This window comes from Lissotriton helveticus, chromosome 7 (assembly GCF_964261635.1).
Source record: "Lissotriton helveticus chromosome 7, aLisHel1.1, whole genome shotgun sequence".
In the NCBI taxonomy this organism is placed as follows: Eukaryota; Metazoa; Chordata; class Amphibia; order Caudata; family Salamandridae; genus Lissotriton; species Lissotriton helveticus.
The window spans coordinates 84120279-84148088 of NC_136068.1; the positions used below are offsets into that span (position 1 = coordinate 84120279).

A 27810-nucleotide genomic window follows, 5' to 3' on the forward strand; every position below is an offset into this window, starting at 1 on the left:
TCGTAGGTAGGGGACAATGTTCCTATTCTTAAATTTGATTAAAATCAAGTCCCCCGAGGTGTCTTTGGGCAACGTACCTAGCCACCCCACCCTCCTGACACTCAGGATTCCACCATCTAGGTCAGGTGGCAACGGTCTGTTGTGTTTTAGCCAAAAAATTACTTTATTTAGCAGGTCCTGGTGTGTTTCGAGTTTGCCCTGGCTAAGTGCAGGGACCCCAGAGAGGACAGTCACGTATGGGGCGGCTTCGGGAGGTAGATTAATGCGGTGCCTTCTTTCTAGAGCGACCCTGGGAGCTCTATGAGGTACGAATGCGGGATTAAAAGTAACTTTAGGGCCAGTTGGAATAGGTGTGGTAAGAGGGGATTCAAGAGTTTGAACTTTCCTGCATGCAGAGGACTTAGGCTTTTCGTGGTTGATGGGAGGATTAGGGCAAATAGGTATAGCAGTTTTTTCAGTTGGTAAGGAGTTCTTTTTAAGTGTTTTTTCAATGCTAGTCAGCCTGTCCCCCAAATCATTAATTTTTGTGACCAGAGGTGATATTGCAGATATTAACAATTGCTCAAACTGGGAGGAGCCAAGCGGGCGACTGTGATGGCCGCTTAGGCACTCAGCTCCGCCGTCTTCACTGATTTGTGCACGTATCCTGCAACTAATCCTGACCCCGAGCCGCGTTATCGTGAAGGGGCAGTGTTTCAGCGTGCGGTGTCGTGCTCCCGAGGTTTTCACCAGCGGTAGAACCGGAGAATTGTTCCCGCGCTACGCCCGGCCCTTAATAGCCGTGCAACCGGGGCTTTGCATGGGAGGGATGGCCGGCCCCCGACGCAACAACAACGGCCGCCTGTAACGGGGAGGAGTCGGCTGACCGGAGTGAGTCACCCGCACTGCTTAACCCTTGCCGCATTTCTCCAAGCGGATCGAGTGCCGGCGGAACATCAAGGAACCGGGAGATTAGACTCTATTGGGGTTTTTCTGCCCGTGCACCGCCTGGATGTTCCTTCCATCTCTCCTGTCGAACTGTGGGCGCCATCTTGTGCAATTCGAGATCTGTGCTTGGGCTCTGAGGGCTCTGGCGTGCGGTGAAGATCCTGTCGCCTGTTGAGGCCATCTATGCAACATTTCCTGACACGCCATTGAGCTCATCGCCCCTGCAGTCATGGCTCGATTGTGCCCCGACGACACCCGATCGGCTGCATGGGACAGCGTTATCCTGACTATTGTGGAGAGGCCGGTTGAGGGGCCCATGGTGAGGACGAGTGCCGTGGATAGTGCTCGTGAGACGACGCTGGGGTCCGGTGATATTATTGCTGCTCTTGGTGCCCTTCGCGTTGCCCTGGACTGCTTTACCCGCGACCTGGAGAGGAAACTAGATGCCATTATTCTGGCCGTGGGACACACTATACGAGACTGCTCGTGCGTCCAGGACACTGTGTCACACCCTACATTTGAACGACGCGTCATTATTCTCCCGGTGGGTATGGTACTGTTGGAGGGCCGGGATCCTACAACGACTACTGGACTGCTTGCTTGGGACTTATTGCTGCGCATGGAACTCTCTCACGGTACTCTTGACTGCAAACTGTTGTTTATGGCTGGCTTTGGTGGGCAGCCCACCGAACTCTCCTGGTCACCTTTTTTGCCTATGTCGATTAATATGGAGGCTGGCAGGCTTTACTCCGTTGTTGCACTTGATCGCACGGGACAGGGTTGAGATTGCTTCATTGATTACTGGTGTTTGATATTTTGGTGACTATGTGGGGCACGCGCAGTATTGACTGACACTGATTTCGCTTCTGGGTCGATTTGCTGGGTTGGGGCTTGGGGGATGGGTGGCTGGGAGCTGGTATATTGTTTCTCTCCTCCTCCGCTCTTTTTCTTTCTTGCCTTACTAAATTTCGGGTCTCTTAATTAGGGCGACGGGCACACTGCCGGGGGGGGGGTAGGCCATGGCCTTCTGCAGGGGTGCGGGGTGGGGGGCTGGGGGGGGGGATTTTTCTATCTGGTTCCTTGTTTCCTCCTTGGTTCTATGGCCCCTTCTTTTTCCTTTTCTATTTCAACATTCTTGTCTCTTACGGTTCCTGTAGTATTTTCAGTTCTTGAGGGATGGGGGCGTTGGTTTATTATGAAACGTGATTGTGCTGGGGATTATCCTGATTTGTATGTGTAGCCCCTTTTTCCCTAACGCAAATGTGTTGCTAATTGACCTTCCATTTTGTGCTGGCTAACTGCAGGACCTGGACCGATTGTTAGTTTTAATTGTTTTAATTTGGAAAACGAACCTTCCTTAATCCTGGATGCCTACATATATACTTGCATATACGTTCTTTCTTGCTCTTGCTGAAACACCTGGCCTTGTGCTGCTGAGTTTTATTGCTATTGATTTTCTATCATTATGACTTGCTTAGTGGCCGGCCAGAACGGTTGTAGGCCACTGCCTGTAATTGCTCGGACGAATAAATAAAGGTTCTTTAAAAAAAAAAAAAAAAAAAAAATTGCTCAAACTGGGCCAGTAAGGACAATTGGAGGGGCGATACAGGGTCGTATGTTCTATTCACAGCCTTATCCGACATAAATATGGTTGGGCTAGAGGGGGTTGATGAAGGGCTGGTGCACGATGTATGAGCGTTAGATTGAATCTCATTGTCATTATCTTTTTCCTCTTCATGCTTCCTTTTACAGTTTAAACCCCAGGACAGTGTGTTGACTTGAGAGTGGACTTTATTGGGAGATAGAGGTACATCCCGTGGAGTGCCGTTTAGTTGGTCAACGTCTCTACCCATTATAGGGGGGGTTGATACGTCCGGGGCGTACTTTGTGCCACACAGGGCATTTAGCTCCTCCCAGATGGACATGGTTAATGGAATGAAGAACTCCAAAAACGACAATAGGCAGTACAATGCGAGATGAATAAAGAGTTAAAGCGTCTCTATACCTCCTACTTAGAAAGAGTCAAGTGGGGTGGCCCGTCTCGTCCTCCTCTGGCCTCTGAGGGCCGTAGAGGGCCCGCCCTTTGCCCGGGCTTAGCCCGGCGTCCCGCTCACGTCCCGCGATGCGGAGCAGAGCGCAGTCTTAAGGCGCCTCCTGGCGCTCTCGTGATAGCAGCAGAAATTGACTCCTGGCAGTGGCGGCTGCAATGGGGGCCTCCTCACCTCCCCCCTCCGATGTGGTAAGTGTCTCACTCAAAGCGCAAGCTTTTGTCACATTTTGACACAGTACGGAGACCAATCTCATAAAAACCGTAAAGTATTAACCCCTAACCACCTCCCTAATGGCATACACAGTTCAATGAGCAAAAATCTTGTCAACTCTGGGAAACTCCTGTCTTAAACAAGATGCTTTCCTGACTCTAAAAACTAATGAAGTCTATTCCCCTTCTCACAGAACTCTCATTAAAGCCCAAGAACAGAAATAACTTCTGCACTATCCGGACCACAGTCTTCCTGAGAAAGGTAAGAAAACAGTTGTGTAGCCAGCCAACATTGTCTCTATAGTCAGAAAGACAACTACCTTCCAATTAGAAAACAGAAGGCTATAGCACAAAAGTGTATTTCTACAAATTGTTGATAATGTTCTCTGCATCCTGGAAATCGACAACTCTTTTGACTTCTGGAGCTCCTTGACATCTCACCTGCCCTACAGTCAATAACCTCTCTATGATGTTCAAACTGAAAAAAGGATAGACACTGAAGGGGTAGTCTTAGATTGGTTTAACTCTTATTGGTCGAACTAATATACGGCATTTAAAATTGGGTGGTCTTTTTCCAGATGTCAGCCTACAACAAAGAGTTCCATTGGGTTTAATACTATCCCTAACACTGTTCAACTTATAACTAGGACCACTTAGAGAGATCCTCAATAATTCTGGATGTTTTACCACAAGTATGCATACAATAGCCATATCTATCTGAAGATTTCTTCCCCAAAAGACATCCTTCTGCAACACTTTGACCAAAATTCAAACGTTGGTATCACTTTACCAGCTAAACCTAAACCTACCCAAAACAGAATTTCTTCTAATCTTACCCAAAAAAATACGGCCTTTCTGTTCAAGAGGTTATGTTATGTTATGTTATTTATTACTTGTTAAGCGCGCGTACGCCCAAGAGCTTCTTGGCGCTGAGGAGAGAATCAAAACATAACAGTGCATAAAAAGACATAAAATCACTATTTCAAATAGGCCTGAGTGAAAAGAAAAGTTTTAAATGCCTTTCTAAAGGCAAGAAGGTCCCTACTGTGTCGCAGAGTCAAAGGGAGGGAATTCCACAGGGAAGCAGCTAAAAATTGAAAGCTGCTACCTTCTTGTCGTTTCTTTTTGAAACGAGGGACCACAAGTAGGTCTTTGTGAGCTGATCTCAAGCTGCGTAGGGGTCTGTATCTACTCAGCAGTTGTCTAAGGAACATTGGGCCCTTACCCTCCAAGGCCTTGAACACAATGCAGCCCACCTTGAATGTGGCTCTCTGTTCCACAGGCAGCCAGTGCAAGGTCTCTAGTCCATGTCTGATCGATTCCCACTTAGGTACCTTGCAGATGAGTCTAGCAGCTTGATTTTGCAGGTATTGCAATCTTCTAAGTTGGCCAATAGGCGCGCCCAAATAGAGGCCGTTTGAGAAATCGATATGAGACAGGACCAGAGCACTGACTGCCTGGATTAAAGCCAAATCAGTAAGAAGGTGTGCAATTTTCTTGATCTTCCTCAATTGAAAAAAGCCAGAGGAAACCACCGTTCCGATTTGACTTTTCAAGGTAAGGTCCTCGTTAAGAGTCACTCCCAGGCTTTTTACAGTTTGGGATTTTTTTTGGAGGAGAGCCCATGTCCGACGGCCAAAAACGTGGACTCAAACTGATCTCACTCTTCCCAGGCAGGATGAGTTCGGTTTTTCCCGGGTTTAGTTTGAGGTGATTTAAAGACATCCACCTTTGAATAAAAGACATGGTTGCTTGAAAGTCCTCGGCCGCATTCAGTGAGTTTAGCACAAAAACCAACTGCAGGTCGTCTGCATAATTATATACAGTAACCTTATGCTCTCTTAAGGAGAACAAAAGAGGCCGCATATATAAATTAAATAATAAGGGGGACAAGGAGGATCCTTGGGGGACCCCACAGAGGGAAGTGTTTTTTGGGGCTGTAAAGGAACCCAGCCGAACCGACTGGGTGCGTTCTGAGATGAAAGACTTGAGCCAGGCCAAGGCTGAGTCTCGAAGACCGGCCTGTTCGACACGGTTGACCAAGATGGTATAGTCAACCGTGTCGAATGCGGCAGACAGATTCAATAGCACCAAGGCCTGGTGCAAGTCCTCATCGGCATTAGACCTTAAGGTGTTCTGAACGGCCAGTATGACTGCCTCAGTGGAATGACCAGGCCGAAAGCCTGCCTGGTTAGGTTGAAAGTAGCCAGAGGCTTCCACAAAGTTTGAGAGGCTGTTGGTGACATGAGCCTCCAAAATCTTAGACAGATAAGGCAGAAGTGATATTGGGCGGTAATTAGAGAGGTCTGAGGAGTCGATGCCAGGTTTCTTTTTTAAGGGAATCAGTAAGGCCTGTTTAAAACTATTGGGAACTATCCCTGACGTAAGGGAATTGTTAAGCAAAGGGATCAAACTATCTGGGATTGCCCGGCCAATTTCTCTCATTACTTGGGGGGGGCAGACATCCTCAGGAGATCCTGATTTAACTCTAATGAGCAAATCTAGAAGGACTTGATCATTAATTAAGGGAAAAGAGTGCAAGGTAAGGGGATTAAAAAAGATATCATCTATCGGGGCACAAACTGGAAGTTTGGATAGAGTATCCTTGATCAGTAGTATCTTATCATTAAAAAAGTCGTTCAGCGAGTTGCAGAGTAATTGTGAGGGGACAACCGGGGGAGAGGCTCTATCATCATTACACAGCTCAGTCACAATCCTGAAAATTTCTTTCGACTTATTAGTCGCATTTAATATTTTAGAAGAGAAATAGGCAGTTTTGTGAGTGTGCAGCGTTTTCTGATAGGCTTTACGGATTGAACAATATACAATCCTTGCTTGGGGACAGTAATTAATTCGCCAAATTCTCTCTTGCTGCCTCACTTCTAGTTTTAATTTCCTCAACTCCGGCGTGAACCACTTATGTGCGTCCGCGCCACGTGAGTTACAAAAGTGAGTGAGGGGGGCATGGATGTTAATGGCCGAAATTAGCCACTCTTTAAGCCTACAATCGGCTGTCTCCACATCAGGACTCTGCACTGGCAGAGTGGACTTTAACAGATTTAAAAAAGCTGACATATCCATAGAGGACCATTTACGAGTCGAATTGGTAGCCTGCAGCTTAAATTGAGGGGTTTTATCAACACAAAATGAGAAACTAATGCTAAAATGATCAGACCAGCTACAGGGTTTAATATCAATAAAATCAATGGGTAAGTTCAGAGACCAGAGTTGATCAAGACTATGGCCCTTTTGATGAGTTTGGGTATCTATATTTGTGTTAAGTTCAGATCATTCAGAAGGTCCTTTGTCTCGGCTGCCTGGGGATCTAATATTATGTTATCAAACCAGAGATTCAAGTCCCCGATCAGGAGTAGTTTGGAATTATTTGTAACCAGCGTAGCCAATTGCTCCGCAAAGGTGGCAGGAAACGTGGCCATAGTTTGAGGTGGGCGGTATAATAGGACCACCACAAGAGTCCCATTGGCAGTATCTAATTTGGCAACTATATTCTCCACATTAGGTATGTCTAGAGAAGGAAGTTGTCTAAGTTGGTGTTTCTTATTGGCGATAATGGCCACACCGCCCCCAGTTTTACCTGCCGGACGGATTACTGAGATGATATAGTAATCGGCAGGCAAAGTAGCTAAGATGTCCGGTAGGGAATCCGGAGTGAGCCATGTCTCAGCCATGTCTCAGTCAAGAGGTGATGGATACTACCTCACATTGGGCACCTCCAGCCTCCCACCCACTAACTGTAAACGGGCTATTGTGATGAGAGCCATAGTTCAGTGTTTTATCCTCGAATACTGGCATAACTGTTAGTGGCTAGTCTCTGCCATTGCAAGGAGCGCCCACTAACAACAGCGACTTCTCTGGGGCAACCAACAGCTTATTCCTCTAGTCGAGGCTCGTGTCTTCTCCAGACTCAAGTGTGGGAAACTCTCCTCTCCAGAAACCACAGAAACCAAATATTCATTTGGCCCACCCAAGGCAGTGCTGCAAAGTGATGGTATGACTGGCCACAGATAATAAACATTTGAACTCATCACATCCCCTCCCCAACCCTCAAATGGCTGCCCATTGAAGCTAGAGTTCAATTAATCACTATTCTCACCACAAAATGTGAAAGCCCAGATGAAATTCAGTGTCTAAATGTTAATTATCAAACCTACAGGGTCATAAAAGCTACTGAGAGGAAACACCTCATCCAAATTGGTCACTGGCACCTGAACGACCTCAACCAAATATGGGAGCGCTTATATATTCAGTTTCATGGGCAGATTAAGGGGTCCACTTACTGTAAAAATGATTAAGGTTATACCCTAAATATCTTTTATTCAGTGGGGACCCACATAATGATTACAAACTTGAAGACAGGATGTCTAATGGAAATACAATGACTCTGACATCCTTATATTGCCAACGTGTTTTAGATAGTCACATTAACTTTATTTCAGTTCAGTGAACCATAAAAGTGCACAATTCAAAGACATGTTAAAAACATAAAAAAATCATAAATATAAAAATGTTAAAAGAAAACTCCAGCCATAATATATCAATTAACAAAATGTTACTCCCAAAACTAAGATCAGAACCAGCGTGACAAAAACCTCAAAAAGAGGAACCTTTGAAAGGTGCTCCTAAGTGGGCCGCTATGTCACCCGGACTTTCTGTATTGTTTTTAAATTAAGGGCAGCTCAACAACTCCATGGGATCGCGAAGATAAAATTGTGCTCTTACAGTATTATACATTCAAAATCATTTTTTACACTATATAACCTAAGCGGGTTGGGTATCTCCCATCAATTCCACTCATCTTGACAATGATTTGGTAAAATCTTCAAACTGGTCTGGTCTTCATAGCAATGATTTAAACCCAACATTCAAACAATTCATGTACAAGACAATGTAAAAGGAAGATGCATCCCTAAGACGGTTATGTAGAACAGCCCTAATTGTAAACCTTATTCAAACATTGTACACCAATTAATTAGATAATCATTGCCCTAACAATCTTGCCCATAGCGCTTTCTAATAACAAGAGACCCCCCTGATAAACTTCACAACCGCATGGCAGATGTCAATATAGACCATAGAATACAGATATTTAAAGCTTTTTCTATATGTACAGGTATGTTGCTTTCTCAATAGTAGGAGTAAAAATCTTGCACTTGTTTTATACAGTGCAAAAAATAATAGAAGTGCAAAATGCTTTGTTTATACAAATTGTCACAAGGACAGGGCATGAGCTGGTCTGACCAACGTCTGTGATGTGGAAATGTTGCCAAGAAGTGCACTGTGCCTAATCGAAACCTTTTATGGTAAATCTATATTGTGAATTAGTGCTAAAAACTAGATAAAGTTGTAAATGATTAGCCATATGACTAGCTCCGATAGGACACAGCATATGTTCCTACAACTGCCAGTGACGAGTGTTAGCCCTAATAGAAAAGGCCATTTTTATTCCGTCTTGGGCTCATGTGGTCATGTTCTGGGGGTTTTCATAGAAGTCCCTCCCGTAAGCCAATCTCGAGCAATGTACATTTCAAATAAAGAAACCAGGAAATCTTATCAACAGTAGAGACGGCCAGACAAGCCTTAATAATGTCTTTTGAAAAGGCTAAATATTTAGATAGCCAAATCTTCACCCATAATAACAGTGGGGCAAGGACAATACGGTACTCTATATATTCCAACCTTAATTCCAAGTGGCAGAATTCTGTGTGTTCACTTTTTGGTACCATCATTAGTCTTCTGATAAAATTATTCTCTGATATTATTATTCTCTGCAACTTGAAGCTTATTGCTCCTCCTATACCCCCATACTACTGCCAAGTAATAGGCTATTGGTGGGTATTTTGCTTTATAAAGAGCTAATAATTATTTTTCAGGTTTCTGTCCCAATTTGGCAGCAAACCGGAAAAGTGCATCAGAGGCTCCAACTGGATGCTGCTCTCTTAAATACAACAAGGGGTCCCAAGAAAACTGTGTTAAAAAGGTTACCCAAGTATGAAAAACGTTTGACTTTTTCCATCTCTTTTCCCTGCATCATAAACGTTTTTGATTTTGTAGACTTGGGACATGTTTCAGTCGATTCAATGGGTCACTCGGCGTTCACCTGGGCTCCGAAACCTCCTTGCCTACCCCTAATTCAAAAGGAGTATGTGAAAAAATGAGGCATAAGACTCTCTTTCCTGAACGAATGAGAAATTTGTAGGATATGAAAAAATATGAATTAGTACTTTACTAATTGGAATTTAGAAACAGGTGTATGTCAGTTGGTTTCAACCTTGGGAGACAATACATCAGTGTTTAGGGAGACACTACACCATTCCAAGTTTGTGTTCACATCAAACCATGAACACTATTTTCTATATAGGAGACCTTGCACCCTACTGTGTGTACACCGTACACCATCAACCCATTTTCTGCTCATATATATATATATATATATAGCAGCAGCATCCGTCGCTGCTATATATGGTATTTATAAATGAGCATTTCAAACAAAGCTTAACTCACCCCTTATAGTTTTCTAAACTGGCCTCATCAGCTGACAGGAAGTAGACGCTGTTTTGTAATCACACTCTTGAGAGTAATTGCAGTTAGTTATTTCTTTAGTACTTGCGCTCAAATTGACATTCAGTCTCTTATGACTAACTTCTAAAATGCTAATCCAACAACATTTTCTGTCCTTGTCAGTGCTGTTCGTTAACTACTAGCTCGTTTTTAGGTCTCGCGACCTATCGATGCGCGCATGCGCATCGAGCGGAGCGAGAATTCAAGTAGCGAAAATATCATGAAACCACCAGCTTTTTGCTGGCGTTTTCATGCAGTTCACGTGAACCACGTGTTCAAACATGAACACGCATCAGCCTCCCTCCATTTGCCGCACAGCACATCAAAGGGCTTCGCCCAGCGTGCGCTCTGCGGCTTCTCCTCCCCTAACTTCCTTGCATTTCTCCTCCCCCTCCCCAGCCAGCTTCCCCCAGGCCGTGGTCCCTCATCCCTTGCACCCCCTCCAATGATCGCACGTCACGACCAGAAGATTTGTTTTTTTAGAACAACCTCGTACAGCTCCTGCCTTGACTTTTCTTGCTCCGTCTCTTCTCCAGTGTCTTCCTTCTCGTCCATGTCTCCCTGGTCTTGTTATCTGCCTTTTTTTTTTACCTCTACTTGTAATTGCACACATGTCACTTTTTCCTCTTGTAACGTATCGCTTGCTACCTCTTGTATTTTGTTTGCTTTTGGCACATGCACAATTGTCATCTTTGCCTCATGCAATGTAACGTTTGCTTTTGTAACACGTCCACTTGTAATTTTCTCCTCATGTAACGCTACTGTTCCCATTGTGAAGCGCTTTGACACCTTCGGGTAAAGTCCGCGCTATATAAAAACGCATAAAGTAAATAAAAAAATAAATCAAATCTATTCTCCCTTTCAACAGCTGTCAACGTCTAGCCTCCTGTCACTGCTCTTTCGTGTCCATGTCTCCTCCGTTCACCCTCTCTCTACTCTGGCTTCTCCAGCGCCGTCGCATCTCGCTTGAACTCTTTCTTCCGTGGTCTACTGTTCGGGATCTTCAGGATCTCAGCGTTCCCAAATCCCAAGTCTCTGTCTCCCTCTCTGAATAACAACTCCACGCTTGCCCCTGTTGGTGGGTCTCCCTCTTCGGGACTCCAGCATCTGTCTCCTCACCTCTTCCCGCCCTTCAACGCTCCTCCCTTTATCTGGCCTCACACAGCGTCGCGCCGAACTCCGCACTTCCCTGCCTTTGCATCTCTATCTCTGCCCCCCCTCACCCCTTGTGCTCTTAGCCTCTCCTTCCCAATTCCGTCCTGCCCTCCAGGTACACCTGGTTCTCACTCCACAGAGTCCACACACCCCTCTGCCACCTCCACTCACCTCACCCACTCCCGCCGCCAGGGCTACAGATGCCTACAGGCCGAGCAGAGCCGGCCTCACGTACACACTCATTATCTGAGCCCGAAATAAAAGGCATGAATTTTCCTTGGCAGGTGAAGTTGCGCCTGCTGTTCTAAGCTCCCACGGCATTTCAAGATTTTTAAAGCAGTAAATACTATTCTTTTTGCTGATAATGTATTCTCGAACCGAATTTTGCCTTCTGCAAAATGTGTAAAATTCCTCGAAATTTCGCATTACACAGATATGGTTACGTTTTGCACACAACACTTGTTAGTGCAGAAAATGTCAAAGCGAAAGCCATTTTCTGTTCCAACCAGACTGTTGCTTGCTGTCTCCCGAGACTTTTTTATGCCAAGTGTGCGCTTCTGTGAAACAAGCATTGGCATTGCCAATAGGTCTCGCTTGTGGGACCTTATAAGTATTTAGTTTTGCAGCACAATATCCGATTATGCAACAAGGATATTGTGCTGCAAAACTAAATACTTATAAGGTCCCACAAGCGAGACCTATTGGCAATGCCAATGCTTGTTAGCTTGGTCACTAATCTCCCATTGTTTAATCAAAGAGTTATTGTCTTGCCACTATTGGTACTTCATATATAGTATGTAATCTACCTGGCTGTTCTTTGCCGAGCCTCTACCAATGCAGAGTGTTCAAGGATTTATTATCACACTCACTTCATATCTCACAATCGCAGTGCCTATGAAATAGGCACTGCAATGGGAACGTTAAAGGCAGTGCATGCACACAGGGGGGCACATGTTGTACCCCCCTGTGTTCATCCACATGTAGGGCCCCCTTTGTTTCCTCACTACCAAAACTTCATGGCGGCCGCACTGCCATGAAAAGTGTAGCGTGAGGAAACTCGTAATATGCTTGGCAGAGCTGCAGCAGCCCCACCATGCATATTGCGGCCACAAGACCCTGGCAGTTACGGCGGCGCAACCATCCTGCCCCTATTAAGGCGGTCGAAAGACAGCCACCACCCCGACCCCGAGTGTGGCGGTCTGTGGACCGCCAAACTCGTAATTAGCCCCTTGGACTCATCTCTCCACATCCCAGATTTCATTGAATAATACAAACATCATCACTCTTCTCCTCTAAACAAAATTTCACAAGCAGTGTATAACATAATTTCCTTATGCGGCATTGAGGTTAAATAACATTTGCTATTCAAGTTCTTTGGACTATTGCCATCTGTGTAGAGTTGTGTTAGATTGCATAACAGTTTAGTTAGTCCTGACATTACTGGGACCACGCTACATTGTACTAGAAACCGGCGCAGCTTTCCAAGCATACTACTTGCCAAAGTTTATTTATACCAAAAAGTTGTAAATTTGCATCTGTTCAAGAAGTACTTCCATGGGTGCCAATTTTCTACTTTTTGGTAAACCAGTCGAGATATAGCCTCCAAACTTTATGTAATTCTTTACTTACCTAACGTTTGGAGGAATTGTACGGAGATTCTGCAGTGTTACGGGGCGCACTCCCAAAGAGCACACACATTAAACATAACCAAGCCAAGTGGCTATATGTATGTATATATATATATATATATATATTTGTATATATATATATTATATACAGGCCTCGAGTCGGGGTACCACGCGGGTGGACGGCGTCCCCCCACTTATTTTACCGGGAGCTCAATAACTGAAGCAAATGGAGCCACACATTCAGTCTTTGGCCTCTCTGGGGGGAGATCAGGGCCAAGCCACTTTTTGTGACTGACGTCACTTTCTGTCGTAACGTCAGCATCCCCCCACTTTTTTAAGAACTTGTGCCCTGATTATATTTATTTTAAAATAAAATTCCTGGACAACCCCCCACCCCGGCAGTAGTTCTCGTATCGAGACGACTGTCAATCGTGAACTGAGCCATACGTCGTCTAACCTGTCACCACAAAAACTCTTTGGCCAGGGACCCAGCATCAGACAACCTCAAGCGCCAGACTTGGTCCTTCTTTCAAATGCTTGACAGTTTACCACCTCCCCTGACAGTTGGAAGCAGGAGTACCTATACATGCCGATACAAGCTGTCGCCACACGCCTGACGCTTGAACGGTAGGCCCCAGCACCACTCGGTTTATAATTAACCTACGCAGAGGAAGTCGAGCCGGATTTAAACTGCGTGTTTGCCTGCAGCCAGCATTTGTTAAACAACGTACTTTCTCCACAGAAGCACGTGCGAGCGATGCAGCCAATGAAAACCTCTGAATTGTGAGCAGCACTCAAGGATTGGCTGAGGTACGGAAAATCTCCAATTCTGGATCGCTTTACGCAGTACGAGTCCCTTTTACTCTCAGATGACGCCTAGAATATGTTCGGCCGTGTGATTGGCTGTTATGAGAGCCCCGGAAGTAATAATAGAAATCAATGAGGGGCAACGGAGTAGGCCGGGCCGAATGTACTGAAGGTCCTTGTGAGTATTTATTTATTTTATTTATTTATTTATTTATGCAATTTTATATAGCGCGGACTTTACCCGAAGGTGTCAGAGCGCTTCACAGAAGGACCAATAATGATATACAGGAACAAAATACAAAAGCAAACAATAAGTTACATGAATCAAAAGTGACACTAGTGAGCAACCAAAATACATGAGGTAGCAATCGGTGCATTATAGGAGAAAAAAGTGATAAGGGTGCAGGTTACAAAAACGTGCAAAATACAAGTAGAGGTGTAATACTGCAATAGAAGTGGAGAGGTGCTTTTAATTGAAAATGTTACGTCTTCAACATTCTGAAGTGTGTTTTTGTTTAGTACATCAGCTTATTTCCCTTCAGTGAGTTATATGAAACAGGGGCTCCTCAGCCCTGTCAAGTGTCACACATCCGGTGTGACACTAACGCATTTTAAGTTGCATTACCGCATGTGAAAGGATTGTCACGCAAATCAGCGTATTTAAAAGCGGAGTATATTACCAGTATTTGAGACTGTCAAGCCTGAGTAACTATCAAGCCTGACTAAAACTGAGTCTCTGAGGCAGCGAGCAGCTTTAGTACAATGTATCCTGGGTGAATCTACTGCCACGGCTCGGCTCTTACTGACAGGCTGATGTCATCGCGGGGGGACGTCACTGCGGAAGCGCGCGCAGTTTATTTTGGGCGCTCGATGTAGCTGGGATAGTTTGCGGGCTGCGCAGCATGTTCACTGTTAAAAGGAGCACTGCTTATAATTACGGCACCGTCCGCAAGTTTGCATCGGCTCGGGCACCAGTGCAATTGTTATTACCGCCCCCTCCCCCCCATCGAATCATGCTATATCTTACTGTAGCCGACGGAAAGTAGTCAGTGACACCGGGGCCGCCTGGACAGACTGGAGGTGGAGGGCCCTTCTTCTGTGACTGAGGTTAGTGAAACTTTGCTATCACCTCATGTTCGAAGTCAGTGGGAGAGAGAGCCTGTGTGCGCTATTAGTTAAGATGCTGGCTGAGCCCCCACCCCCACGTGCAGCTCTTCCGCCGTACCTCTCGGTTATCTCTCCTCGGAGCCTTGGGAGAGGCCGTGGGTCTCTGAAGCGACTGGAAAGATTTTTTTATTGCTTGGTAAAGGAGCCCCCCACGAGCCCCCCACCCACCCCCTCATTGGGCCCCCTTTTTTGTTCCGAGCGTCACGCTCTGCCTCACAAGTAGAGGAAAAGAGATTAGAGGCAGCACGTGAAGGCCACGGCGGATCTTTCACTTATTCAGAGGCACTCAGGTTGCCCGGGTCAGGGCAGCTAGCACAGCAAAGCCCACTCCCTTAGTGAACCAATATTGAATAGAGCTTCTTGTTAAATTGAATAAACTGTGCCGTGTTTATTCACAACGTCAAATTAAATGCAACGGATTACTTTCGAAATATTAGGGCATCTTCAACTGCAGAGAACTTCAACCATTTTAAACTCATGAAAACATACCTGAGAGCTTCCCCAGTTCTGTGTGTTAAGTGTGAATCATCTCAATCAGGTGCCTACCACTCTATTCTAGACTTATTCCGAGTTTGCCTGTGCCCCTGTCACTCACACAATATGTCTCTGCTTTGGTTTTCAGTTGCGTTATAGCTCAGGTCACTGGCAGCAGTTGAGTGGGATTGAGAGTCATTCAGCTGATTATAAAGACATTTTGAACCACTTCCAAGCTGCTTTATCTAATTTCTGTAATTTTAGCTAGAGTCTGATCAATGGAAGTCGTTTACATTTCTTACGTTTTGCAGCAGTTAACTTCGTTTCTCGTTCCTCAAATGTGTGCAATTTCTGATATTATTGTTTCCCTCCTCTTCATTGCTTAATTTTGCTCACGAGACAGTGTCACTCATAGTCATTGAAATGTCACTCATAATTACTCTAAAATTATTAAAATGTCACACATATCAATCTGAAACCTTGGCAGCTATGGCTCCTGTATAGCACAGCAATATTTTAGGGTCAAGTTTTCACTATATAAAACTATCAAAAAGAAAACCAATGTATTTAAAACTGCTAAACATGAACTTAAATATTAGGGTATGCCTCAACGACGTTGAATGAGTCAGCTTAAATATGTTCAGTTTCCCACGTACTCTATTTATAGAACCGATATTCTTATGACAGTTATGCGAGGAGCACACCCTGAATTTTTGTTTCTCCATAGTGCACATGCCGATTTTAATTTATTTAAGGTGCTCTTCTCAAATTGGACTTACAAGGAATACAAAGTATAGGGAAGGAAAACAATTTTATTTGGCTAGTATATATCATACAGTTTGGTAAAGTGTGGAAGACGGAATTTGAACTCTGGTTCCCTGGTTAATTAAGCGTTGTGTATTGCAATATATTGAATTAACGTTTCCTTGACACCAAAAGATAACGATTTGTGTTTAATTCTTTCACGAGTGCGGTGTTAACTAAATGCATGTGTTCCATTAAGGATGGATGACAAGGTAGGTGGGTGTAGTAAGATGCATTGACTCGAAGTGTGGTAAAGTGATTTATTGAAGTGCAGAGCCCACGACGAGCTGCAACGGCCATTTAGGAGTGCAGAGTCTAACTGACCCTGCAACAGAAAACCCGCTCACCGCCTACAACTGCCACGGGCGCTGAACACATACATGTTTGAACCATAACAATAAGACATGTAAGCCTGTTGTGGTGGTGTGTCTCGAGGCAGAGCTCATGAGAAAGTGAGTGTACCGCGAGAGACACCACGGGCGCAGGGCGTACATATCGATACCACATCACCTTCCTCTGAACAAAATAAGAAGCAATGCAACAAAAGAAATAAAAAAGAATAATGTTAATACATTATGAAATCTTTGAATCCATTTGGTCTCCTAAGTTCACAAGACCAGGTAACCGATACATCAGAAAATGTGTGTGGACTTAGTTTGTTTGCGTGAGCATTACTTTCATGACTTTCCTCATCTAACTGAGGTTGAACACATGGTGTCCAATCTGAGGAAGACCTTGTACTCTTTTGGCTAATTATTTGATCTTATTGACATTGAAATTTGAATTATTTGAGCTTGTTGGTCAGATAATCTGACCACATTACATCAACCTTTTGTTTTCCAGTAACACAGATACTTTACCAACCTCGAGCACTTAAGTTGGAAAAGAAAAGACCGAATCCCCCTTTCTCACCATAACGGTTTTTTATCAACACAAAATCTCCAATTTTTGGACCCTTGACACTATTTCTAGGATTGCATTTGTTCAGAGACATTTTAGCTAGTTTCATCTCAACTCTGGGAAAAAATTTTCTTTAACAGTAAACTTAACATCTGACTCTGCCAAACCGTGACTGAACCCTCGCACTCAGCGAGTCACACCCTCGACCCCCTCTTCAGACCCGGAAACGAAATCACCTTCAGCCACACCACCGAACTCCCATGGACTGACCACCGATGTGTCCACTTCACCTTCAGAACACCCATCATCCACAGACACCAGCACCTAATCCCACAAAGAAACTGGACCAGAATCACCAACGACCAGCTTATCTCTTCACTCAGCAACTTCACCCCAACCATTGCAGAAAACGACGACCCCAACACAGCAGCCCGAACCCTGCCCATATGGATCTCTGACAGCGCCAACACCATAGCCCCCCTCAAGAAAAACAACACCCAGGCCAAGAAAGCCAAATGGTTCACCACCGAACTTCGAGAATCCAGAAGCACCTGCCGCTGCCTCAAAGGCCTGGAGGAACACCAAATCCACAGAAACTCACAACAACTTAAGAGCTTCTACCAGCGCCCACCACCAACTCATCAGAAAAAAAAATTAGGAAAAAAGTGATTGATGATAAAATCTCCACACACGCACACAACAGCAAAGAACTCTTCAACATCATCAAGGAGTTTGCCCAACCCACCAGCAAGTTGACTGTCATTCCTCCCTCACAAGACCTCTGCGACAAACTCAGCACCTTCTTTCACCACAAAATCAAGAGCATCTACAACAACTTTGACGAAGACAACCAACACACGGAACCCCCGACACCATGAAGCCAACGATTGACAACTGGACAGCCCTCCCCACCGAAGACACACTGAAGACGATGAAGTCTATCCACTCCGGGGCCTCCAAGGTTCCCTGCCCCCACCACATCTTCAACAGAGTTGCCGACACCATCGCACCTATGCTCCGCCACAGCCTCAACCTGGCATCCGCCTCGTTTCCCGACGACTTGAAACACACAGAGGTCAACCCCCTCCTGAAGAAACCCTCGGCGGACCCCACCGACCTCAAAAACTACAGACCCATCTCCCTGCTCTTGTTCCCAGTGAAAGTGATCAAGAAAGCCATCAACAGCCAACTCGCCACATTAATTGAAGAGCACAACATCCTCGACCCCTCCCAATCCGGCTTCAGGAAAAATCACAGTACGGAAACCGCCTTCCACGCCACAACAGACTACATCTGCACCCTACTGGACAAAGGAGAAACAATAGCCCTCATCCTCCTCGACTTCTCAGCGGTGTTCGGCATAGTCTCCCACCGCTCCCTAATACGCAGACTTAACGACGCAGGGATCCTGGACAAGGCCCTTCATGGGATCAGCTCCTTCCTCTCCGGTAGAACGCAGCGGGTCAGACCCCCCCACCCCCTCCCCTTTTCTCTCGGACCCTACGCCAATCACCAGCGGAGTCCCTCGGGGGTTCTCCCTCAGCCCGAAGCTCTTCAACATCTACATGGCTCCGCTCGCCCCCCTCGTCAAAACCTACGGACTCTATATTGTCATTCGCAGACGCCACCCAACTCATCCTCTCATTATCCAATGAACCCAACACCGCCAGACAACTTTCGAGAAGGCATGGAAGCCATCACCCAATGGATGAAAAACATTTGCCTAAAACTCAACACCAACAAGACGGAAGTACTCACCATGGGCCCAAACCCCGACTCCTGGAACGACACCTGGTGTCCCCCTGCCCTCAGAAACCCGCCCACCCCCACGGACCACGCACGCAACCTGGGAATCATCCTGGACTCCGAGCTCAAAATAGACCTCCTGCTTCCACGCCCTCTGCAAGACCTTCAAATGGATCCCCCTTGAACACCAAAAGACAGTCACTCGTGCCCTGGTCACCAGCATACTGGACTACGGCAACGCACTCTATGCCGGAATAAACAAAAACCTCACCGACAACCTACAGAACATCCAGAACGCCGCTGCAAGACTGGTCCTCAACCTGTCAACACTGCCACATCTCCCAGCACCTGCGCACACTCCACTAGCTCCCCATCGCGGCGAGAGTCGCCTTCAAAATGCTCACCCACGCACACAAGGCCCTTCCGCTCCACCTCAGACAGACATCGCTCCCCATCTTCGTAAGAGACCTCAAGACCTGGCTCTTCGACAGACCCCCCCCTCCTTGATGGACCGGAACAGGCTCCCCCCCCCCCCCCCACACCCAGCGCCTTGAGACCCTTACGGGTGAGTAGTCGTGCTTAACAAACACTTGATTGATTGATTGGTTGGTTCTTTGACACCCAGCTGATCTTTTAACCAATTAGGAAACCGGGCAGAATGAGGATTCCTTCCTCTTAACGTAGGAAATGGGGTAACCTTTGTGGTACAATGTGGAGAAGAGTTGTATTCCCAGACTGTCTCTTTAAGAAAGGAATTGACATCCAAACCGTCTGAGACGGCCGTTTGTATGCCTTCGTTGAATACCTTGTTTCCTCTCTCAACCAGACCATTGGAGGATGGTGAAAATAGAGCAACTCACATATATTAGTCTAGTTTGGCCAGAAACTGATGCATCCGATCAGACACAAAACGTGTGCCATTATCAGTAACTAGAGACCTAGGCAAACCTTCTATAGAAAAAAACCTGTTCTAAAAACTTGATGGCTGAATCATATGCAACAGAGTTTTCGAAAGAACAGTACAACCTTTTAGAAAAATAATTCACAAACAGGATAATCACAAATGCCCTTTTCCCAGGTAAATTGACTTATGGTCCTGAAAAGTCAAGAACCAATTTGTCCCAAGGGGCCTCAGGGAGTGTGACTGGATGTAGGATACCTTTACTTAGTTTCCAGTGTTTATCTGGTACAAGACGCTCAAGCCAATTGTCAACTGTGAGCGTTACCTGGTTTTCTAAAGCAGGCCACTAGTAGGGTTCTTTGATTCGCCCACATGTCTCAGTGGTCCCCAGATACCCTTTATGTGCTTTGGCAAGACTAAAAGGGCACATTTTTGAAGGAGGAACATGCATGTCAACTCTCATGACCAAACCTTCCACCAAAAAAAGTTCACTGGATACCTGTGCATAAGTTTTCAATTCATTGTTTAAGCATCGTACAAGGAGCCAACGGCCAGTAATATATGTACCTACTTACACTATTTCATCATCTTGATCTGCTCTCTTCCACTCCTCAGTGGAGAAAATAACCTCCTCCTCTTGTAAAGCAAGAATGTCATCAACGGTTGCTATTTCACATTCATCATCAAAATCAGATAACGGCATGCAGGAGAGACAATTGGCTCTAAAGGTCCTCCCACCTGGCACTTGAATAATGGTAAATGTATATTCATGTAGCTTGAAAACAAGTCTGATTAATCTAGCTGAAATGCTGTTGTGGACGCCTCCTGAAAAAATTTAAACTGAAGGTTTGTGGATTTTGAAGTTCAAACTATCTGCCCCACACGTACATTTGAAACTTTTGCCCTCCCTTATGCATGCTAGAGCCCCACGTTCTATTGTGCTTTATTGCTTCTCAAAAGTTCTAAGTGATCTAAAGGTGAACGCAGCAGTTTTCGCTTTCTTATTTATCTTTTGGCTTAAAACCGCACCCAGACCTCAGATGCTGGCATCTACCGTGAATATAGAATCACAACCTTCTCTGAACGCTGATAAAGCAGGAGCGTGCACAATTAAATACTTTATTTTGATGAATACATTTTGAACTTCATCAGACCAAATTAACTTTTGACCTTTCTTGAGCAAGAGTCTGAGTGGTTCTACTGCTTGGGCATAACCTGACACAAATCTTGCACAATATTCTGTGATACCCAGAAATGAACGAAGTGCTTCACGGTCTGTGGTTGGACTTGCTTCCTTGATGGCTCTTATGAAGGACAATTTGCGTTTAATCCCAGAAATGGTGTGCCCCAAATATTTACATTTCTCTTCTGACTGTTATGCCCTTGTGCATGAATATTGACAGCACTTTGTCCAAGAAAACATTGTGTTCCTCCAAGGAACTGGCAAAAAGTAAAATGTTGTCTTGGTAGGCTTGAACACCTTGCATGTCTGCAAACAAGGTATCCATATGTTTCTGGAAGACTAAGGCAGCTGATTCCAGCTCAAAAGGTAATTTAAGGTAGGCACCACAGGGTGTGACAAAAGCTGTCCATTCCTGAGACGTGGGATCCAAAGCAATTTGATGGTGCACTGACCTTCAATCAATGACTGAAAACCATTTGGCAGCTCCTAAATTGGCTAGCATTTCTTGTTTTCTCGGGAGTGGGTGACAATTAAAATGTTGGCAGTAAGAGACCTCAAGTCGGCACATAGATAGATCTCGCCTGATTTCTTATGTGCTACCACAATTGGGGCGACCCATTGAGAAAATTCAATGGGTTCTATGATTACTTTAATAGCACAAGTAGTTATTTTAATTCCTCTCTGATAGATAAAGAAACTTGGAGAACTTTGTTCACAAAAGTTTTGGCATTGGGTTTGTTTGTTTTGATGGACAAAACCCTTCATGGCACCAACTTTATCTAAGAAAAGAGCTTTATGTTTATCTAGGTTCCTTAATGTTACTTATAGATGTGTGGACTTCACCCACTCTGGTGGGATTGTCCGAACCAGGTACCAAGGATAAGCCCATCTTGGCTAAATCTTGCCAACCAACAATATTCTCACCCTTGATGACAACATAAACTGTAGTAGGTGTTTCTCTACCTAAACACTGTACATTTGCATTGAAGCAACCTGGTATGTCAATAGGTTTGTCATGAAATGCTAACGGATTATCGTCAGATGCGTGAAGTGCCTTATTACCACACAATTCAAAGAATGTTGTGTCACGTAAAATAGTGATGGAAGAACTGGAGTCCGCCACGACCTGCAAGGGAAATTCATCAATTAATACTTCACAGTTAGGACCCATTACATTTGTACACACCAAATTACTGTCGAGTTAAAACCACATTGCTGATTGATTCTGTGCAGTGTCCAGTTCTACATCTATGTTAATCCGTAGAGGGGTCTTGATGCTTCTGCAAATTGCCTGGAAATTACCTATTTTTTTTTTTTTTTTGCATTACATGCATCCTTTCCCAAGTGCAGGGGAAGCAGGGTAATTACTAATATGATTCTTGGACCCACACCAGTAGCAATGTGACTGAGATTTCTTGGCAGTGACTTTCTGAACATTAGACCTGTCCATGTTGTAGACTGTACACTAAGTGTCAGTTTCAATGTTAGACATCACATCTGAAATTGAACTGACTGATGGTACAGGATTTAAACCTTTTGAATAAATTATTTACCTTTCTGTGCTTTTAGCCAGATCTAAAACTTCATGCAGTGTGGGGTTGTAGCAACTGAGGAGGCATTATTGTATCTTCATGGATGCAGAGTTGAAGATGAATTGTACAATTGTAGAAATGTATGTATTAAGATTTGACTCAAAATCACATGTTGTTGCTAAAGTTCTGAGAGACAATACGTATTCCTCAATTCCTTCATCTGGAAGTTGCTTGCGTTTGACAAAGTTGGGCCTTTCTAAAATACTTGGTTCCTCAGTGACTTATTTCTGTAACTTTTGTGCGGCTTCCAAATAACCTTTCCAAGGGTTATACCCAGATTGACGACCGGGTCTTACTGCATGGAGTACATTATCAAAAATTTGTTGAGCAGCTTTTCCTAAACTGCCATACAAAAGAGCTAATTTATGTTCTGGAGAATAACCACCAGCATCAATAGCTACGGAATGGTTCACAAATAAATGGAACCAATTTTATGCATGGTTTGCCAGGTGAAGTTAGAAAGCAGGAGGCTGTGTGATCTGATGAGAGACAGCAATTTAAACAAATTATTTGTAGATAAGGCGTGAAATGTCAAAATATATCCAACAGAAAGTATTATGACTAAAAGTACCTGTAATATCCCGGACTCCGCCTCAACAGGCTAAGGACTCACTGTAAATGCACATGTTGCAACAGTTTTAACACGACAGCCTGTGCCGTGTGAAATTGAAGAGCCTTAAACGAAGAGCTAGTGATTGCTAAGATACTGTGGTTGACAATGATTGTGGCTAATCTGAAAATGGCAGATTACTGATTGACTCCCCATGGCCGCTGACATGATGAGGAAACCACCAGAGCTGCAATGGATGATGGGTCAATACTCCAGAAGAGATCCTGTAGCGTTGAAATCGACCTGCAGCGCAGTTGACGGGAAGAAGTGAAAGCGCACCTCCAGCAGGACTGTAGCAATAGCTGGAGCAGGGGGAAAATGCTTACGGGTTCTTCCCTGAGCCCAACGCTTTTTAACCTCTACGTCACCCCCCTTGCCAGTCTAGTAAAAAGTTATGGATGTGCCCTTGTGTCAGACGCGGACGACACTCCGATTGTCATCTCTGTGAGCAGTTCTTAGGCGGCAATTAATTTTCATGACTGAATGAGCCATACAGCTAATTTGGTGACAGATAATTGTCTAAAGCTAAATTCATCCAAGACCGGGGTGTTGGTGCTGGGGAACAATCCATCATTTTGGACAGATAGCTGGTGGCCGGTCCAACTTGGCTCCTTAACTTAACCATTGCTCAAAGCCAAAAATTTAGGAGTTATTTTTTACACCAAGCTGTCCTTCGAAGCACAAATCAACTCGGCCAATCCAGCTTGTTTTTGATCTTGAAAATGTTGAGGAAAATCCTCCGGAAATACCTATGAACCTGAGGCAAACTGTGGTATCAGTGCTGATATCCTCAAAACTGAACTATTGTAACACCCTCTTTTCCAGTGCTCCTAAGCCCAGTATCCTAAAACTCCAGACTGCTCAGAATGCTGCAGCAAGAATACTGCTAGGTATTTCTAAATTCGACTCCGTTTCCATAGCCTTAGTCCGTTTTCACTGGCTACCGGTAGCCAAGAGGATACAATTTAAATCATTATGCATTGCCTTTAAATCTCTTAACAACTTGGGGCCAATGCAGCTGGTGAAATTTTTAAAGCCATAATACTCCTGCAAGACTCCTTAGATCAGCAGAGCATGGAAACTTAATTGTTCCTAGAGTCAGCAGGGTTAGGTGGGGTGGTAAGAGTTTCACGGCCACAACCGGCAGCCTATTGAACTCTCTGCCAACCATGCCAAAAAAAAGTCCAGCCTACCAAAATTTAGAAAGGGCCTTATAACCTGGTTGTTTAAGGCATAATTCTACACCTTAGTACGTCCTAATCTGTATATATTGAAAGCAGCGCCTAGACACCCCAGGGTATGTGTAGCGCTTTATAAATCCATCATCATCACAGTGGTGGGAGGGAGAAAGAAAGGAGGTCATTGAATATTGTAAGATGGAGAACAGTCTGGTTGGAGGTGGGGCAATTTAAGGCAGTGGAAATAGACATAGAATGAGTGCATCTTTTCTATGGGAGGATGGTGTTTAAGGGTCTGGTAGTAGACAGTGGGTACGGGTTGTAAATGCTGGGTATCGATGGTAGGCTATTGAATGTGCTGGCATAGGGCATAGAAGTGACGGTGGTACAGATGTTGGGCGTTTCCGTTGAGTACGCATGGGAATGGAAATGTTGGTGCACTTGAGGTTAATGTGATAGAGCTTTGGAGCTGCAGGTTTAGAGGTAGGTGAGTGAGGGTGGTTGTGAATGGACACGGAACATAGTGTGTGGAGCGAGCACAGTACCACCTCCTATACTGCCTATTTCATGCAGCTTCTCTTTCTTTCCACAGTTTGACACTTCTTCCTGTACTATTCTTCCGAGGCCTAGTGATTGGCCATGGGGACACTCTTCCAGTTGGTGCGGAGCTTTGCCGCATGTCACAGTCCCTGGACAAGCGCATGCCGGCCCTTTTCGTTGGGTAAGTGAAAATTAATATTTTATCATTCCATTCACTCAATAGCCTTAAACATGGGCACACATTGCCTTACGTTGTTGCCCTTATGCTGTGATCAACCACTCTTTGCTACTGAGAATCTCTAGTTCAAAATAATCTGGTTTCAACAACTAAATTCTTGCTGGAAGCCATCTTCCTGGTGTCGAAATTAAGGAGACGATAACCATACAATCCTATTGCAATGATGAATTTGTCATAATAAATTAAGAAAACGCAAAAGTGGGACTCTTTTAATTTTTTATTTTAGGTGTTACTCAGAAGTGCCTTTGTTTTGTGAAACCAGCTTCATTTTAACCTTGCTCTATTGAATAATTATGTGGGGATTTGCTATTGACCTCAGAGCAGTGTGCCTTTGTGAATATTCTCATTCCACCCTACCCAGATGGGTGTATCAATCCATCCCAATGCATCCTATATGAAGATTTCTGCCAGCATTAAATGCCCACCTTTGACTGGGGTGCTCTTGCATTAAAATGTCACCATCATTGGACCCCCCCCCGTCTTGCTCATACATTGGGCAAGATCCTGTCTTCACGCAATGGGTTCTGTGAAGCTCTAGGGCACATCCCTTTTTGAGACATCTAGAAGTACCCGACTCGTAAGTATGGTATTCAACACCAGGCCTTCTATTTTCAGCTTCTTTGAACTTTTTATGGGATCTGGTTTTCAGGAGAGGCAGATTCTTGTCACTTGGATGAGCCTGGGCAGGGAGGGTATGATTTGTGCTTGCTAGCTTATAAAGAAAGCAACAACAAAAATGCCATTAATATCCTATGCTTATTAGTTTCTGACTGTCTTGTGTTTTATATCATAGGCTGAAAAATCTAGCCCCTCATCTCATTTTCAGGGAGATTCTTCAATCATTAAAGCGCTGCTCTGTCCTTAACTTGAAAGTAATTGACTGATTGGCTGTTTTGTTCAGAGCTGCAATCCGGTTATATTTGAGATTAGTTTGGATGCTCTATATACAATGCATAATGTTTGGGTGCACAGACAGCACAATTTAATGTTTATTTTATCCACTGGCCAAGTAGACCCAATGTACAGTACCACAGGCCTTTTGGCTGCTAGTTTTACAGTACTGTAGCATGGATTTGTGAAGAAGAATTGTCTGCCACTATAACCAGGTTTGTATCAATGTATAAAAGTTATTCAGACTTTCATATATGAGTAATGCAAAACCTTTTATGTTGGAACTGGCTCTTTCTGCAGGGTAGCGCCAGACTTTTGCCTCCCGGTGCTGAATCTTGTTTGGTTGGCATTTCGGTCTCTGCGCACTTTACTCCTGCTAACCATTGCTAAAGTGCTCGTGCTCTCCCTTCTAAACATGGTAAAATTGGTATACATCCAATTAGCACATTTAATTTACTCATCTGTCCATAGTAAATGTACTGCATGTACACAGGACATGTAAATTAAATGCTAAAAGTAGGCTGCAGCACTCATTGTGCCACTCACTAAAGTAGCAATGTGAAACATGTCTCAGGCCTTCCACTGCAGCCTGTAGTGCAGTATAAAACTTCCATTTCGACCTAACAAAAAAACCACATTTACCAGGCCCAAACCTTCCTTTTTACTTCCTATAAGTCACCCCTAGGGTAAGCCTTAAAGGCTCAGGGCAGGGAGTATGGTATTTTAAAACTGTATGACTTGTTTAGGTTTTACATATTCTGACAGTGAAAAACTCCTGAATTTGTTTTTACTGTAGCAAGGCTAACTCTCCCATAGACTAACGTTGGGTTACTATATTCCACTTAATAAGTGATAACTTTCATTAGGGAGCAGATTGAGAAATTTGTCTTCCACTCATTTGAATTGTAATTAAAATCCCCTTTAATGCTAAAGTCTTTTTTTTTTTAAATTACTATTCTGAAAATTACACTTTTAGAAAGTTAGCATTTTTCTGCATAATCAAATGTGCCTTCCTGCCAGTGTTCAGGGTCACATGTCTGTTTTTCTTTAAAATTTCTTTGAGTTTTAACAGTAAACCAATTGTGTAAGCATAAACTACAACCTGCCATATCTTGCATGGCAGGTTTGGAGGGTTACATGACTGTTAATGGCTCTCCTGTAGTGTGATGTGTATCCCTTCCAGACAGGGGACAAAAAGACCTTAGGTGTGGGGGGGAAGGGTGTTTACCTGCAAGGAGTGTATTTTACACTTCCTGAGCGTCAAAAGGTTGCCTGAAGGCTGTGCCCTGCCCATTTCTCACTTTGGGAGGTATCTACTGTGTCACTGTCAAATGCTGCTCACACCTGGGCCTGCGTGCCCTTTGTCACCCTAAACAGATTGGAGCCAAATCCAAGGGTAAGGGCAGAACTGTCCAGAACCATTTTAGGGTTAGACAAAGAGGGTGGCCGCGTCATACAGGGCTGGCATGGAGTATAAAAGTGGCTCCCTCACAGCCTCTCCTCAGAACACTCTTGTACCTGTGGAGACTCAGAAGAATGACTGTCATGCTGTCCGATGGAAGACTAAACTTACAGGCTTTGAACCCAGGCTCCTAGAAGTGACTCTAAGAGTCAGGTGGCTGACCTCCTTTTTGAGCTACAGGAACACAGCAAGCTTCCAGAGCCCTTCCTTGCAACTGCCCAGCTGCCTTTCACCAATTACCTTCCTGGACCCTGCTGATGGCCTGACTCGCAAGGGGTGCCTCCCCAGGTCCTGGATGTTTGTCAGAGTGTATGCCTTCATCCTAAAACCTGCAAGAACTGTACTCTAGGTAAAATGCAGAGGTTTTGGTCTCTTTGCATCAAAAAGAATAGTTCTCTGTCCTCTCACAACCACAAGCTGACCTCACCCAGGCCAGTGTGGGACCTAAATCCAACTGCCGACGTGACATCCCTAGCTACAGACACCAGCCGTAACTCGCACTGTGCTCCTCCTGTGAGCAAAAACGGCCCCATGTTTCCTGCTAACACGAAGCTATGACTAGCTCTTTGTGCCCACAAATATCTCCTCACTGTGAAATCTCAGCTGGCGACTATCTCTTAGCACCAACAATGACCTTTTTACTGTCCCCATCAAAGTAGAGTTCCATCGAAGGCTCCTTGCATGGAACTGGACCAAGTAGAAGGTAAACTTCCCACAGTGACCTTCCAGGACCCTGTATCCGACCCATGCTGTATCGTGGTTGGCCTG

General features: G+C 44.6%; 2 protein-coding genes across 5 annotated transcripts in view; one reads left to right on the forward strand and one right to left on the reverse strand.

Annotated features, from left to right (window-relative positions):
- LOC144768137 (uncharacterized) overlaps positions 1–13273 on the reverse strand; it is a 166000-nt gene extending 152727 nt beyond the window's left edge. For 2 of the 4 annotated variants that reach the window (XM_078651566.1, XM_078651570.1), the window contains exon 1: positions 13130–13261. The gene's annotated coding sequence lies outside the window, so the exon portion shown is untranslated. Of the gene's footprint in view, positions 1–13006; positions 13105–13129 lie in introns of those variants that run through there. The other 2 variants (XM_078651569.1, XM_078651568.1) reach the window with 2 other exon arrangements.
- Positions 13274–13427: 154 nt separating this feature from the next.
- Positions 13428–27810, forward strand: part of MRPL51 (mitochondrial ribosomal protein L51) — a 43925-nt gene continuing 29542 nt past the window's right edge. Inside the window, exons 1-2 of the mRNA XM_078651571.1 lie at positions 13428–13534; positions 24504–24632. Coding sequence (XP_078507697.1) covers positions 24551–24632 — 82 coding nt within the window. The 5' untranslated portion in view covers positions 13428–13534; positions 24504–24550. The remainder of the gene's footprint in view (positions 13535–24503; positions 24633–27810) is intronic.